Source organism: Prinia subflava, chromosome 6 (genome assembly GCF_021018805.1).
Source record: "Prinia subflava isolate CZ2003 ecotype Zambia chromosome 6, Cam_Psub_1.2, whole genome shotgun sequence".
In the NCBI taxonomy this organism is placed as follows: Eukaryota; Metazoa; Chordata; class Aves; order Passeriformes; family Cisticolidae; genus Prinia; species Prinia subflava.
In genome coordinates, this window is record NC_086252.1 from 5,550,789 (window position 1) to 5,565,888 (window position 15,100).

The following is a 15,100-nucleotide window of genomic DNA, read 5'->3' on the forward strand; positions in this document are numbered from 1 at the left end:
CGTTCCCTATCCCGGTAGTTCCCTGCTCTCCATCCCTCACCCGGGCCGTTCCCTATCCCGGTAGTTCCCGGTTCTCCATCCCTCCCCGGGCCGTTCCCTATCCCGGTAGTTTTCCATTTCCCCGCTGCCTGTCCCTGTCCCTGTCCCCAGTCCCGCCGAAGCCACAGGGCCGGTGGGCGTGGCCATCAGTGTGGGCGTGTCTGAGGTGTGGTGTCGTCATCACCCCGGGGCACTGCCGCTCCCGCCTGACGTCATCACTGCGCGCCGTAGCCCTGTGTCCGGCACCGCCATGTCCTTGTGGGTGTCCCGGCTCGGCCGGGCCGCGGTTGCCCGGGGCCGGCGGGGGAGCTCCGGGCCGGGGAGCGCCGCGCTGGGCTCCGTCCTGCCTGGGGTGAGCGGGGAAGGCCTGGGCAAGGCTCCGAACTGGGCCCTGTCCTGCTGGGGGTGGATGAGCAGAGAGAACCTGGGGCCGGGGATGCCTCTGCCTGGCACTGGGCTGTCCCTTGGGAAGGGACATTCCCGCAGGGAGCTGGAAGAGGCGGCGAAATGCGGGGCAGACTGGAGCAAATGCCTGAGAATGGAGTGCGGTGACCTTCAGTTGCGGCTGTGGTCAGTGGTGCTGCGAGGAAAGGAGTGGTAGATAGAAATGAACGCCCCTGTGTGTCAGGGAGGTCCTTGTGCCGCTCAGAATGAGGTGTGTGCAGTGTTTATTGGGATCTGTGGGAGGCTCAGAGCAGGGCTCAAAAGGGCCCTGCCTTCAGTCCCACAGCCTGGAGGGGTCTCGCCACCTTTCAGGAATTGTGGAATAGTTAGGACTGGAAAAGACATCCAAGGTTACCAAGTCCAACCTTTTGCCCACCAAACTGCTGAAATGAAGCTGTAACTCTCCTGAAAATGGGTTTAGTGTTATGTGCCTAACAACAAACAAAATGCAAACAAAAGTCTAATGTGGGGTCTCCCTTGGGAACTCTGGGTGTGTTGTGTGTCTGGCCTTCAGACTGAAAGCTGTTTTATGCTTTGTATCTTCTCAACCTTTAATTTCATGAACAACTTCCCCACCCAACTACTGCTTCGGTTGCTAAGCTGAAATGATAGTACTAAGGTTACAGAGTAAATTTTTCTTGCCTTAGATGCATTAGAGTGTGTCCTGTGTGTGTGTCTGGAAAAGCTGCATTTTCAGCTAAAAAGCCCTTCCAAATCTGATGATTTCTCTGTGTTTTTGACCAGGCAAGAATCCACACCAGCCCTGAGCAGAGCCTGCAGTATGGGTGGCTGGCCTATATGTTGGGAGAAAGGGCCACCAAGAAGTTCACACAGCACAGCAAAGTCTTCACAGTGGAGGGGAATCTGTCTTCTGGGAAGGGCAAGCTGGCCCAGCAAATAGCAGAAAAACTGGGTATGTCTCATTCTGTTTCTCTGAGAGCTGACAGAGTTTCATCATGGCTCTTGTGCAGAAGAAGTTCACCAGTGCAGCAGTTCTGGATTAGGAAGTGCTGGAGGGAATGGGGAGGGTTTGTGGATGATGTTGGGGAGGTTTGGCATGGGGACGTGTCTCAGGTCCGTGGGATTTATTGTGAGTGAAGCTTCAGTTCTAATGGAATTGGTGTGCTCGCTGTGCTCCCAGAGAGTTTGGATTCTCCAGGTGGCTGTGCTTGGAACGGCTCAGCTCTCCCTGGGCAGTGGCAGTGCTCAGAGTTTGGGTTCATTTTCTTCTGCTGTGATGGACAGAGGGGTTGGGGCTGTTTGGGAGCTGTTCAAGGAACAGCTGTGTGTTCAGCAGCTGAAGAGGCATTTGCTGCAAATGAATACAGTTTATTTCTGCTGTGGGTTTCTTCTCCTTGTCAGGAATGAAATACTTCCCTGAGGCAGACATCCACTACCTGGACAGGATCTCAGGGGATGGGAAGTTGCTGCCTGAGAAGTTCAATGGCTTCTGTAACCTGGAGAAGTTCTACACAGACCCCAGGTCTCCCGATGGGCACTCGTACCGCCTGCAGTCCTGGATCTTTGGGAACCGTGTCCTGCAGTATGCTGACGCCCTGGAGCACCTGCTCAGCACAGGTTGGGCAATCGTGGAATGGTTTGGGCTGGAGGGCGCCCTGCAGCTCCTTTTGTTCCTACCTGGAGTCTGTTCTCCCTTGCAGGTCAAGGTGTGGTGTTGGAGCGCTCTCCCTACAGCGACTTTGTGTTCCTGGATGCCATGTTAAAGCAGGGATATGTCCACAAGAGATGTGAGTTCCTGCCAGCAAAAGGGAGCTGTTTTGCCATAATCTCTCAGAAGTCTGGTAGTTTACTTTACTTGAAAAAAAGAAACAAAAAATTCGTGCTTGGAAGGAGGGATTCCTTTAAATATTCACTGCTTGTATGCTGCTGGGTGGAGCTAGTCTGGTCTCAGTGGCAGTGAGAGGACAAAAGATAAAGGACATGTTTCATTTGTAAGGAAAAACCCTTTTTCACTGTGAAGGGAGTCAAACCCTGGAGCAAATCACCTGGGATCTCCACCCTGGAGATAGTTAAACTGCTGTGGGTGGAGTTCTTAGCAGAGTGGTTGAACGAGGTGATCTGGGGATGTTCCTCCTGACCCTGAGTGATTTGATGTGGGGTTATGTGCACTGAGCTCCTGAGCTGTTGCTGCCTGTTCCTGGTAAATCTGTTCTTTTGGCTGCTCCTGAGGTGGAGGTAACCGTGTTCTTGATTGGCTCCTCTTTTTGCTGTTGGATTTAATAGGTGTATATTTGTTTTTTACCATCTGTAAGTTGCTGCATGACTTTGAGAGCTGGTTATAATGTCCTATGTCTTCCTGCTCTGCATTGCTGAGGCAGCAAAATCCAGCAACCCACAACTTAATACAGAATCCCAGTTTGGATTGTACTGGAATCCTTAGGGAACAGACATCTTGATTAGAGCTACTGCTGCTTACTGTCTCCATATGGTGGGGGAAAAGCTGAGATTCCTCTAAACCTGAGTCAGGAATAAAGTCCCTCTTTGATGTAACTGGGTTCAGATTCTTAGATCTCAGTGCATGGAACTTCTGTGGAGATAGTTTGTTCTGTAAACTTCCTGAATTCTGTTTGAGGGAAAGCTAACCTAAACTTGCTCTATGAGCCCAAAAGAAGAGACTGCAAATACAGAGGTGGAAAACGTGATTTATTTGTGTTTTACACAGGCCTTGATCACTACAAAGAGGTCAAGGAGATCAGCATTTCTGAGTTCCTACCACCTCACTTGGTTATTTATGTAGATATGCCTGTCCCAGAGGTGCAGAAGAAGATCCAAGAGAAAGGCAAGGTAATTTGATCTTTGATTATTGCCTATTTATCTCTTATCTTTATTTTTACTTGCCTCTCACAAGTGCTGCCTGCTAATGTCTGCTGTAATCACACCCTGTATGTGAGTCCTGTGGGATTTGCTGCTGAATTCTGCTTCTGAGGAGCTGCTTGTCCCCTGAGGTGTGGGAGCTGTATGGTGTTGATGACTCTGTGGGTATTCTGGTATGCTTGCTTTTTTAAAAAAAGGCAAAAAATCAACTTGTTTTGGCAAAAGATGCATACTGCATCGATACCTTATCATTTGTGGAATGAGAAATTGTTTTAACAGCAGGTGAATATTTCTACCAGGCTTTGTAGCTGCCACTTCAGGAGTGGTGGGGAGGTGCTGTGCTGCTTGCAATGCACTTAGAGGGGAAATATTTCTTATTCCTGAGTGCCTGCAGCCCAGCTGGGCTCCCTGGCTCCTGCTTCCCAGTTGACTGCTTCCTCACACCCCTGCTGGGGTTCACCTGTGAGTCACCTGGGGTCAGCAAGTTCACTTAACTCCGTGAAATCCAGAAAATCACTGCTGGATGACTGCCTTATTGAACTAGTCTTGGCTCAGGAAAGCTGTAGGGTGCTTTTGGGGAACAGCTAATCTAAGGAAGGTTTGTAATTTGGGGGCTTTCCCCCCTTCCCCTTTCTTTAATATTTAGATGAGTGCTTGTAATGAACTGTTTGCAGACGTGTTATGAGGATTAAAAGCTGTTTGTCTTGCCTTGTTGAAAGGCTATGGGAAATGCAGTTTAACTCTGGAAAACAAGATAGTTTAAAAGAAAGTTTTGATTTATTAGGAAAAAAATCATTTAGGGAGTTCTTCATGTATTGGGGGAACCTGTGAGTTCTTAGCCCTTGTAAGCATGGAAATCAGTGGCACTTTTGAAACCTTTGGACAGAAATTGCTGTTGTAGCTTGTGATTTTTGGGTCAGTGCCATTGCTGAGCTCTGTAGGGCTTGTTTGGGGAACACATGGTAGATCAGAGAAATTCCTGGTGTTTTGCAAATGTGGCATCATAAGTAACCTGTGTGGAAAGCAAGCTAGCTAACAGCAGGGATATTATCCATAAAATTTCAGAGGAGTTTGAAGTGGGTGTTTGCCCATGCACTTCTCTGAAACTGGGAATAGGTGCAAATTTGGCCTCCTTAAACAAAGGGTGGACTCAGTCTTCTCCTGTTTTCTGGGTGACTAACACAGCTCCTTGGAATGTGTAGCTGGCAGGGATGAATCAATCCTTGGAAAGCTGTGGGCTACTCTAGATATTTTGTGGCATGTAAGGAATTCCAAACCCCCCAAATGCCTTAATTCCTTGAAACTTTCACTGATGTGCATGTAATTCACTTGAATGTTTGACTGCTTATCCCAGAACGAGGCCTTGGCAGGTGGTGGAGCTGCCCTTGGAGTCTGTGCTGGTGGGAAAAGAAAGAAAGTTAATTCCATTATATTTTCTGTTTGTTTGCAGCCATATGAGAAAAAGGTGTCTCCTTCCTATCTCCAGAGCATTGAGGATGCTTACAAGAAGACCTTCCTACCAGAGATCAGGTTAGCAAAGCAAAATGTTTTGCCTCTTAGGTCTTTGAGCAAAAATGTTTGCAAACATTAAAATCTCTGCCAATATCAATATAACAAGTCATGTGAAAAAATCCTGCTTGTGCTACAGGGTACAGTATTGTGCCCTAATGAAGGGGTGCTGCATTCACAGCATAAGAACTGTGTGGCTGTAGTCACCTTTGCCATCCCAGAAGCCTGATGCCAGTGTTGGAAAATTAAAATGGGTTCAGGAGTGATGTGCAGAATGCCACAGCTATGGCTGTGTGTGTTTCCACAACCTGAGGAGAGAGTGATGCAATACAAGCTTTTCCAAGGCCTTTTTGGAAAGTTTTAGGGCTTTTCTCTCCTCAGAAAGTTCTTTCAGTTGCCACAGAATCCCAGAATGGTTTGGGTTGGAAAGACCTTAAAGCTCATCCAGTGCCACCCCCTGCCATGGGCAGGGACACCTTCCACTGTCCCAGGCTGCTCCAAGCCCTGTCCAAGCTGCCCTTGGACACTTCCAGGGATCCAGAGGCAGCCACAGCTTCTCTGGGCACCCTGTGCCAGGGCCTCAGCACCCTCCCAGGGAACAATTCCTTCCCAACATCCCATCTAACCCTGCCCTCTGGCAATGGGAAGCCCTTCCCTGTGTCCTGTCTCTCTCTGGGCTCCCCTGGCTTCCTCTAGCTGGGAGGCAAAAGCATGTGCCCTGTAAACCTGGGATGAAACAGAGCTTGCCAGCTCTTCCAATTCTTATAAAAGAGCTCTAGGAAAATTAAAATTGTCCTAAAAATATAAAAGTAGAATTATGGTTCCTCATAATTCTGGAAGGACAACTCTCAAAGGGTATCAGGTGAATTAACTACCTAAGTTCTGGTGTGTGCAGGAGGCTGATGTAAATCAGAGTAGATTCCCAGGTGTTTTGTGGCCTGCCTGTGTTCCCCTGGTGCTTGCTCTGACCCCACTCCCCCCGGGTGGATCAGTGTGATGGCTGTGCCAGCCACTGAAGTGAATAACTCGATACTGAGCCTGTCACTCATGCAGGCAGGGGTTGTTGGTGTCACGTATGGTCAGCGGCCTCCCTGTGTGTCCCCTCAGCCAGCACAAGGCTCTTGGAAAGGAATGGGAAGCCTTGGGAATGTCATCCCCCTGAGGGCAAACTGCTGCAGTCACTGGTGGGGAGAAAACTGCTGCTTGTTCTCTAGATCAGATCAAGCTCCACAGACATCTTGTGGTGTTCAGTGAGGCTAAATCCTAAATCCTGCTGGGATTTCACCCCTTGCCCTCTGTGCGTACATGGTCAGCAGCCCTGTTAGGCAGATCCTGTCACACTGATCTGTGTCTCCTGGCTGTGGGGGAGCTGGGAGTGTATGAATCCAGCTCTGTGCACCTCTGGACATCAGGGTGGCTCCAGTCTGGGATAAAGGCAGAATCCACAGCTGCCTTTAACTGGTTGTTTTCTGGCAGGAGTGCAGGGAGCTGTGTTCATGCCTGGCTGTGACCTCCTTGTCTGCCTAGTTTGATTCCCTGACTCCTGGGGATGCCTAAAATCTCGTCCAAACAGGCTAGAAAGAGTTGTTACGGACTGCTGATCAAACTCCTTCATGCTTTACATGTTGAAGTTTGCTTGTTCCTTGAAAAGCAGTTTGTTACTGGGCAAAACTCCTGTTATCTTGGGCTGTTTAGCTGGAGCAGCCTGATGCTGCCTGAAGTGGTTTATAGTGGATTTTTGCTTTAAAATTGATGCTTTCTTTCTAGTTGACTTATGAATGTCTTTTATGTTTTTGTTGGTAGTGATTTGTGAGCTGGGTGCTGTGGCAGGTACTGCCTGGTGTTTTGGAACAGTGTTTGGGTTTTGTTTGATTTTCCTCTTTTCCTGGAGCATGAGCCTTAAGATTGGTAATGTTCTCTTTCATATCCAACTCTGCTTCCACTGAGCAGCTGTTTTCTCTTAAGGAAATTCTCATGATCTGTGGAGTCACTGAGCAGCTGTTTTCTCTTAATGAAGCCCTGATAATCTTCAGGGTCAAATCAAGAGATGGGATCAAGTGATTTGATCGGTGTTGTGAATGCAATTGCCGGTGTCAGGCTCTGCTGAAGGCTGACCTCTTCCTTGGGCTGACAATGAGGAGAATCTCTTATTCCAGGTGCCTGCCTCATCCCTGGAAGTGTCCAAGGCCAGATCCTACAGGCCTTGGAGCAAACTGGGATAGTGGAAAGTGTCCCTGCCCATGGCAGGAGGTGGAACAGGATGAGGTTTAAGGTCCTGTCCCACCCAAACCATCTGGGATTCTATGAATTTTTCTCCATGCTCCTAAACTTTGCTGTGTGATGTTTTATATAATGTTCATATTGGGCAGCTATTCCAGGGCCTTCCAGGTTTTCCAGCTGGCAACAGCTATTGCTGAATGTGGCTGAACATGTGTAGTGAGTAAGGTTCATGTAGGAGCTTCTGTTGTGGCTCTGCTCTGCAAGTGCCTTTTCTCTGAAGGCCACTGGCTGATAAAAAAGCCAGTCTTGTAACCAGGAAACAATACCTTTTAAAAATGTTTTTACAATTGCACATGTTGCTGCCTGTGTTTGTATTCATTGAGCTAGCTCAACCTGAGTAAATGATAAATGAATGCATTCTTCTCCTGAAATGACTCGCAGGTAGTCATGCACTTGGAAGACAAAGAGTCTACTGAAGTTCTAGGTTAGACTGAAAATTTCACTTATGTTTAAGTAGATTGGGCAGCTGTAATAGGTCTAAATGAAAACAAATTCATATGTGTGGTTTTTAATTTTTTTTTCAACTGAAGTTATGTAGATATCCAGGCCATTGGCCCTTTAAAATCAACTTTCCACCTGCAAATAAGCAGCTCACAGGTACAGCAGGAATTCTATTGCAACAGCTGGGAACAGTCTAAAAATTTGCAATGATTCTGATTTGGTGTTTATGCCTTTTAACTTCATTTCTGTTCCTTTTGGAGCTCTGGGGGAGCATGGGTAGAGCAGTTTTATCAAGGGAATTCAATTTCTGTGTTCTTTGCAGCGAGAGCAGCGAAGTTCTGCAGTACACAGCAACTGCAGCTGAGGATGTGGAGAAGGTAAGCTTTGCTTTTCTGCAAGTAAGTTTAATAGTTTTCTCTTATTTCAGTGAACTTGCATGGAGAGTTACCAGCAGGATAACAGAAGTCTTTTGCTTCACCATCATTACCTTTTCTCTCTAGCTGCTGTTCCGTGAGGGAAAGAGCACCAAGGGTTTTGAGAATCTGAATGGATTTTGGGCCCATTTCTGTTTAGGGATAAATCTCTGTTAATAACAGTAGTATGATGTTAACTGGATAATAATAATCCTACATGGAAGCTTGGGAGGAGGGAGAGGAGAGTTGTTCATGGGCTGTCTCCGAGGGCTTTTTGGTCTTTATCCTAATGAGGTGAAGTTTCTACCCTACTTATACAGACCCCAAACTCCTTCTCCTTCGATGTTATATGCAGTGTGATCTTGGCAGAGAATTGATATGTATATGTGTGTATATATATATATATGCAGTAGCCTGTTCATTAAGCTTATTAGCATATTCAGAGCATGCCTTTTTATATTTAAGTGATCCTTAATCAGACTAAAATTACGTTTTTGCCCAATATGTCCTTCAAAGTTCTGGTTATATGACTGTGTGAAGCAGAAGATATTGATAAGGACTTTCCCTGATCCTAAAATTAACACTTCATATCCTCCCATAGGTGCACTGCTGATTGTCTCTAGGCCTTTTGGTTCCTTTTATAAGAACAGGGTTTTGTGCCACATTCTGGGTCCTTTGCTGTTGTGGATAGTTTTTTGAGTGCTCCTGCACTTGATAATAAAGGTTATCATTAATAACCAGCAGACCTGTGGGGCAGTATGGGTTTATACCCTTAAAACGGGGCTGGGAGCTTCAGTGTGACAGCAGATAATAAATAGAAAAAATGTACCAAAAATCAGGCTAAAATGAACAAAAAAGCTGAGGTTATGGTGTGACTACAGAGAACCTGGAGCAATAAAAGTTATTTTTTTATGGATAACAACATAGAAGCAAGGATAGGAGTTGAGAGCTGTTGTGTTTCAAGATGGTACTTGGTGAATTAAAGGAGTTGAGAGTTAGATGGCTGTTTTTTCCTTGTTCTTCTCTCTGGACACATCTCCAAGTGGTCAAACTAAAGCAGGTTGTTTCCTCCCTAGATTTTTTTTTTTGTAGTAAACCCCATTGCTAGAGATTTGATTTTAATCCTTTAAATCTGGATTTAAAGTCAGTCTAAAGCTCTTATTGTTCAAGGAGCTGCTCTTCCGAGCTCAGCAATCTTGTCATTACTTTAAATAGGGTCATCAAATGCACCAGAGGAGTCCCTAATTTGCTTGGACAAATCTGGACTAGGGGGAAGGATTGTTATTTGGAGGTTAAAGTGCAATGCCACAGAATGATTAAGGTTGGAAAAGACCCTGTAAGATTATCCAGCCCACGATGTTGGCGTCGTCGTTGTTGGGTGTTGGTGGATATTGGTACCTCGAGGAATTCTGTCGTTTTTCCCCCTTTTCTGTTGGGATTCACTTTCCCTTTGGGATGACACAGCAGAAATTTGGAGGTCAGGGTTGGCAGGAGGGCTTTGGCTGTAAGGTGGATGTTTACACAGGTGCAGCCTCTTGACAGGCAGCAGTGTTCATTAGCCCACTCCAACCTGTTTGCTTAGGGATTTGGGAGCTGAATTTTTTTATGGCCTTATGGTTTAATAACTTTTAGTTTGCTCAGAGCATGCATACACAGCTTAGAAATGATTTTTTAAGTGTCCTAAAAAGGTCAGTTGGGGTTTCCTGTTGTAATTAACTTTGGTTGTGGTGGCTGAAGGTGCAATGAGTGCTGAAATAAGCTTCATTAGGATGTTTCACACTGGTTTAGCACGACGGTAAAACTGGGAATACAAAGTTAGCGGTATGTTTAATTTCTTTTAAAGCCTTGGATATTTGCTGCTAATTCCTGGGGGATACCAGGGCATCCCTTATAAATTAAGAAGTCATTCTTCTGTCCTTATTGGGAAATTGATGCCAGAAGCTGATATTAAGGAGCTGCTGGGAGAGAGATCTTCTGACATGATGGTAACAGTGAGCAAAACTAATTTGGATACAGATTGCTTTCCCCCATAGCACATTGTGAGCCCATTGTAGCAACTCTGTGATTAGTACTGTTATCAGGTGCAGAGAGCTTCCAAAGCTTTGCAGTGGAGTGGAGAAGGAATTGCTTTTGTTCAGCTTGTCAATTAAATAATTCAAAGGAATAATGGCTATTTGAACTAACTTATCTTACACCTCTCTTCCTCTTGTCTTGGAGTTACATTGCAGCAGTTTATGCCTCTAAAGTGTTTATTCAGTGATATCCAAACCATTTTTTCTCACCATGAAAACATAATTCTGCTAAGAGTGGATCTTTATAGTCGAGGCTACTTTGTAAAAGCACTTGGTTATCATTTTTAAGTGGTAATAGCTGGGATTTAGTGTTTGCAGGGAATAATTACAGTGGATTTAGTGTAAAGAATACAAGGACTTTTTGTTTATCATTCTGTCACTTCATTGCTGACATGTGCTCACCTATCAGCGGGTTGACAATGTGCCATCAGGAATTTGGTCACAACACCTCAGCTTTATCCTTTCCCTATGGAAAAGGTCTCTGGAAAGGGCTGTTTGGAGCTGTATCAATCCACTCCTTCCCAGTTTGCTCCAAGGTGCTGTCTCCACCTCATCAGACACCTGAAGTGCATCCTCCTGACACCAGGGCAGGTTTCCCTCAGCTCCAGGCAGTGAGGTGTGATAAGCAATTACCTCCTGGAGCAGCAAAGATCTGTTTTCTGGTGGAGCCAGGCTGTAAATGAAGCTCAAACCCGGGATTGATGAGTTTGGGGATGCTGAAGGAATGATTTGCTGAGCTGGTATCACTTGTTTGAAGGGTTCTGAGCTGTGAGTGTTGCCTTTCCTTTCATGCATGGGTGGGTCCTGATGGCTGGTGAGCTCCTGAGCCCTTGGACTGCAGCTCCTGCAGGCCTGAGTTTTCCAGCCTGAAAACCAGTGATGTGAACCACACAGCACCGAGGCAGATGCCACAGCTGCTCCCCTGCCTGTCTCAGGGAATGTGTTACTGAGCCTCTCTGGGAATAAAACCAACCAAACTTCATTTTTGTAACAAAGAGGAATTAAATCTAGATTTACTTCCATTTCCTCCTCATTATCCCTCAGGGGTGAGCCTGTACCTTCTTTGCTTTTCAGCCCCAGTGGCAAGTTAAGGAAGAATGGCTTGGATCAGGTAAGAATTTGGCAACAAGGCACCTCTCAGCTGGTTTATTCCCTGCCATCCAAAGCTGCAAGCACAGGATGTTAGGAGATCCCCCCCCCCCGTGTGTGCCCAGTGCTCCTGGCAGGGCCACAGCCTGCAGAAATAGAACTGGGAGATGATCATGTTATCTCTAGATATTTGCCTTGTTACTACAGCTTTAGCAGTGAAGCCTTTCTCATTTGTTTAATATCCTCTTTTGATTATTTAATTGATTTTTGGATCAAACCACCTCTTAGTGAGCTTTCTTTTCTGATTCCAGGTAATTGAAGACATCGAGTACCTGAAGTTTGACAAGGGTCCATGGATGGAGCAAGATGATGTTTCTTTCCACCACTTGAGACTTTAGTAAGTGTGATGTCATCCAGCCACTGAGCAATTCTTGGCATCAAATCCCAGGGAAAATGGTCAAAGCCATGAGTTTTTAAAGGTGGGGTTATATTTTGTCATACTGCTGTTTGGCACTGGAAGGTGGTATGGCACTTTTGCTGCTGATTGATGAGACAGGAGGCTTCAGACAAGTTTGGGTGGTTTTTGTCAAAGATTCTTGTCTGACCAGTGGGAAGAGATCAGATTCAGACAGTGGAAAGTGACTTGTTGGAATAGAATTTAAATTGATTTTAGTAATTCTTTGCAAGTGCAACATGTTTAATTTGTCAGTTTTGTTTATATAAAATACCAAGATCATATATAAAGAATATAGCTGCACTTGTAAGGCTGTTAATACCAGAAGTGAGACAGGCTCCCCATTTTGCTGCAACTTCATCTTCAGATTGAATGTGCAGGTGGAAAATTCAGTATAGTTACATTTTTAAAACAAAATCTAAGAGTTTCATTATTTTCATTATTTTCTGATCATCTCACAGGTTAATAGAAACACAGATTTTTAAACTGAGTATCTGCCCCTAAGTTTGTATCTTTGTTACAGGCATTGGACTAGCAAGTTAAACTTCCTTTGTGATATTTCTTGCATTCTATTTTTCTGTTCTGTTACTTCAAATACCTCCTAAAAATAGAGATGATGCTCCTATTGTATGGTTTTTCTGTCAAGGAGTGAAGGAAGAAGAAGAGCGGTGCTGGGTGGTGTCTGAGAGAAACAGGTCATGATTTGGGTGCGTTTTACATATCAAATATAAGGTTTCTTTGTGTAGTAATTGGAGGGTAACATCTGGTGACTTAGGCCCTAAAAAATTATCCCAATCAGACTTCCTTTGAAAGAGGAAATAAGTTGCTTGTTTTCCTGTAGCTCCACAGTAGTGTAGGTATTAGGAAAGGATTATTAATTGTGGTGAGTAGGAGGGAGTTGAAGGAAACCTTACAATTAGAGCAGTGTATTAAGATACTGTATGAAAATTCTGTTTCACTGTTTTAGAAGGGAATAAATTGCTTTAAGGACTCAATTTTTCATTGAACCCTGGAGGTGGGTGAGATGGTCTCCTACACAAGGCTCTTGTCACTGTAGGTAATACAAAATTATTACTTCTTTTGGCAAAAAAGACCCCAGAATGCAATAAACTGCTTATTTAAACCACACAATAATGAAATACCCTTCAAAGAAGGGACCCACACTGAACATTGAGCCCAGCTCCTGGGGTTTGCTCTTCAATCTTTTTTTGTGCTGGGCTGTCAGGGCATCGATAAAGGGATGACAACACATCCTGTGCTCATCTCGAGCTCATGCCTCGCTCAGCTGGGTGAGGGAATCCTGGGCAATGTCTCAGGCAGCCTGGGAAGAGCCTCTCTGTAAAAATGTGTGTGTTTGAACATGATCTTTCCCCATGGTAACTGCAGAGATGCAGGGAGCCTGCTGCAGGGTCAGCTGTGTTGGAATTGCATGCTGGATTCAATGCCCAGCCCAGGTGTGAGTCCCTGACCTCTAAAGTTGATTCTTTTTTCACATTTTCCAATGCCCGAGTAGCAAAGAGCCTGTGGTCCCCACAGATTTGCAGGTGTCCCATGCCTGTGTGAATTTTTCCTTTGGGAAGTGGTTTTCCTGCAGGTTCCCGGTGCCTGCTGGTGTGCTGGCACATGCTGCCCTCTCCTGGGTGTTCCTGGGAGTCTCCAGCAGCTATTTAGGATCATTTCGATTGGAGAAGCCCTCTGAGAACATGGAGATTGCAGAATCACAGAATTACTAGGTTGGAAGAGACCTTCAAGATCATCAACCCATGCCTAACACCTCAAGTAAACCATGGCACTGAGTGCCACATGCAGTTCACCACTTTCCCAGCACTACCGAGCCCACCGCCAGCCCATGTCCCCAAGTGTCACACCCACATGTTTCTGGAACGCTTCTGGGTCAGTGATTCCACCAATTCCTGACCACCCTTCCAGCGAGGAAATCTCCCCTAATACCCAACTGAAGTTCTGCCCTGTTTATTTTTCCATCTGCAGTTGCTTCCCTTGCTGACTGCCCAGCTCTTAAGCCTGTGTCAGCCCTGCTGTTCCTTTCCCCCCTCAGCTTGTCTGGGGGATTGGGATGGGTGAGTAGGGCTGAGGAGAACATCTCCAGTGCACACGTCTAGCGTCTAATGCAGGAAACCCCATCATCAGTGATGAATGCAAATTAGCCAGCTAATCAAACCGGTTAGCCGCACCCATGGGCAATCAGTTGCATAATTGTCTCTTTTATCTCCCTGCCTGTCCTTAAGTGCTCTCCCTTACCCTGACATCCTGGCTGTGGGATCTTGGTAGAAGGTTAAAAAGGGCTGCATTTGTGGCTTGGAAGCTGGAGGGGTCTTCCAGAGAGTGTTCTTCATATCTTCCCTTCTGCTCCAAGTGCCGAGTCCAACAAAAACTATTCTGGCTTTTTAAATGTCTTTTTAAATATCTCACTCCTCTGCTGCCACTGTACTGTCCCAGATAAAAACAGGCATGTTTTTATCTGGGCCCTTCCCAGTGACATTTGTCTGTCCACACGTATTGCAAAGTAAATCACGTTTGGGATGAGGAGCTGCAGGCTCTGTAACCTTGCCTGTGTTACTTTATCAGCTTGTGGAGGGAACTTGCTGTGCTTGTTGCATCAGACAACTGCACAGCTAAATGTGATCTGTCCCTGCAGCTCCTTCAGAACCTGGGAGCGAGGGACAGAGAGCCTGCAGCTCTGCTTCCCAGTGTAATTTGGATTAGCAAAGGGAAGAAGTGTCCTTCTTTGAATGTCTGATTGCAGCCAGCAGGACTAGAGGGGCTGGCAAGACGTGTGTTGGACCTGGCTTTGAAACTACTGTCATGGAAACTCCAAAAATCTCAGGAACTGTTAATTGTAAAACCTCCGGCACTACAAACTATTTTCTTTAGCACCTTGGTTCTCTCCTCATCATAAAATCATGGAATCCCAGAATGGTTTGGGTTGGAAAAGACCTTAAAGCCCATCTCATCCCTCCCCTTGCTATGGGCAGGGACACCTTTCACTATCCCAGGTTGCTCCAAGCCCTGTCCACCCCATCTTTTTGCTGCTTTGCTGCCCAATCTTTTTCTTTTGTGATTTCCTCTTTGCAGTGGTTTTTCTAGGTTGGAAGAGCTGTTGTTGCGCCTTCTCCCCTTTTCTTGCAGACCTGCTTCTTTTGGAGTGTTTTTGTTGTTGTTCTTGGTGCTGATGGTGAGTCTGCCTCACCTTGGCCATGCCATCCTTATCCTGCCTGGCCAAATGAGGGAATTGGAATCCCTTTGGCAGAAGGAGGAATATTAATTTCCTCTGTCAACACAGAACTTACCTTGAATGGTTTTGTGGTGTTGGCTTTTAGGCCAGTGAGTGCTTTAGATCTCTCTTGTCACATGAGTTTTTGTGACTATGCCAACATCAGATGTTGAGAAATCACAATCCAGGCTATGCAAAATCAGGGTTTTTTGTTGGGTTGCCTGGTTTATTTGTTTTTTCTAACCAGTCTGCTGTTCTTATCCCATCTTGCACCTTTGACAAGGTTCATCAG

General features: G+C 45.7%; 1 protein-coding gene across 1 annotated transcript in view; it reads left to right on the plus strand.

Annotated features, from left to right (window-relative positions):
• Window positions 1-232: 232 nt before the first annotated feature.
• NDUFA10 (NADH:ubiquinone oxidoreductase subunit A10) overlaps window positions 233-15,100 on the plus strand; it is a 28,297-nt gene continuing 13,429 nt past the window's right edge. Inside the window, exons 1-8 of the mRNA XM_063399981.1 lie at window positions 233-391; window positions 1,228-1,396; window positions 1,846-2,061; window positions 2,145-2,231; window positions 3,167-3,288; window positions 4,769-4,848; window positions 7,871-7,925; window positions 11,434-11,519. Of these exons, the coding sequence (XP_063256051.1) occupies window positions 290-391; window positions 1,228-1,396; window positions 1,846-2,061; window positions 2,145-2,231; window positions 3,167-3,288; window positions 4,769-4,848; window positions 7,871-7,925; window positions 11,434-11,519 (917 nt within the window). The 5' untranslated portion in view covers window positions 233-289. The remainder of the gene's footprint in view (window positions 392-1,227; window positions 1,397-1,845; window positions 2,062-2,144; window positions 2,232-3,166; window positions 3,289-4,768; window positions 4,849-7,870; window positions 7,926-11,433; window positions 11,520-15,100) is intronic.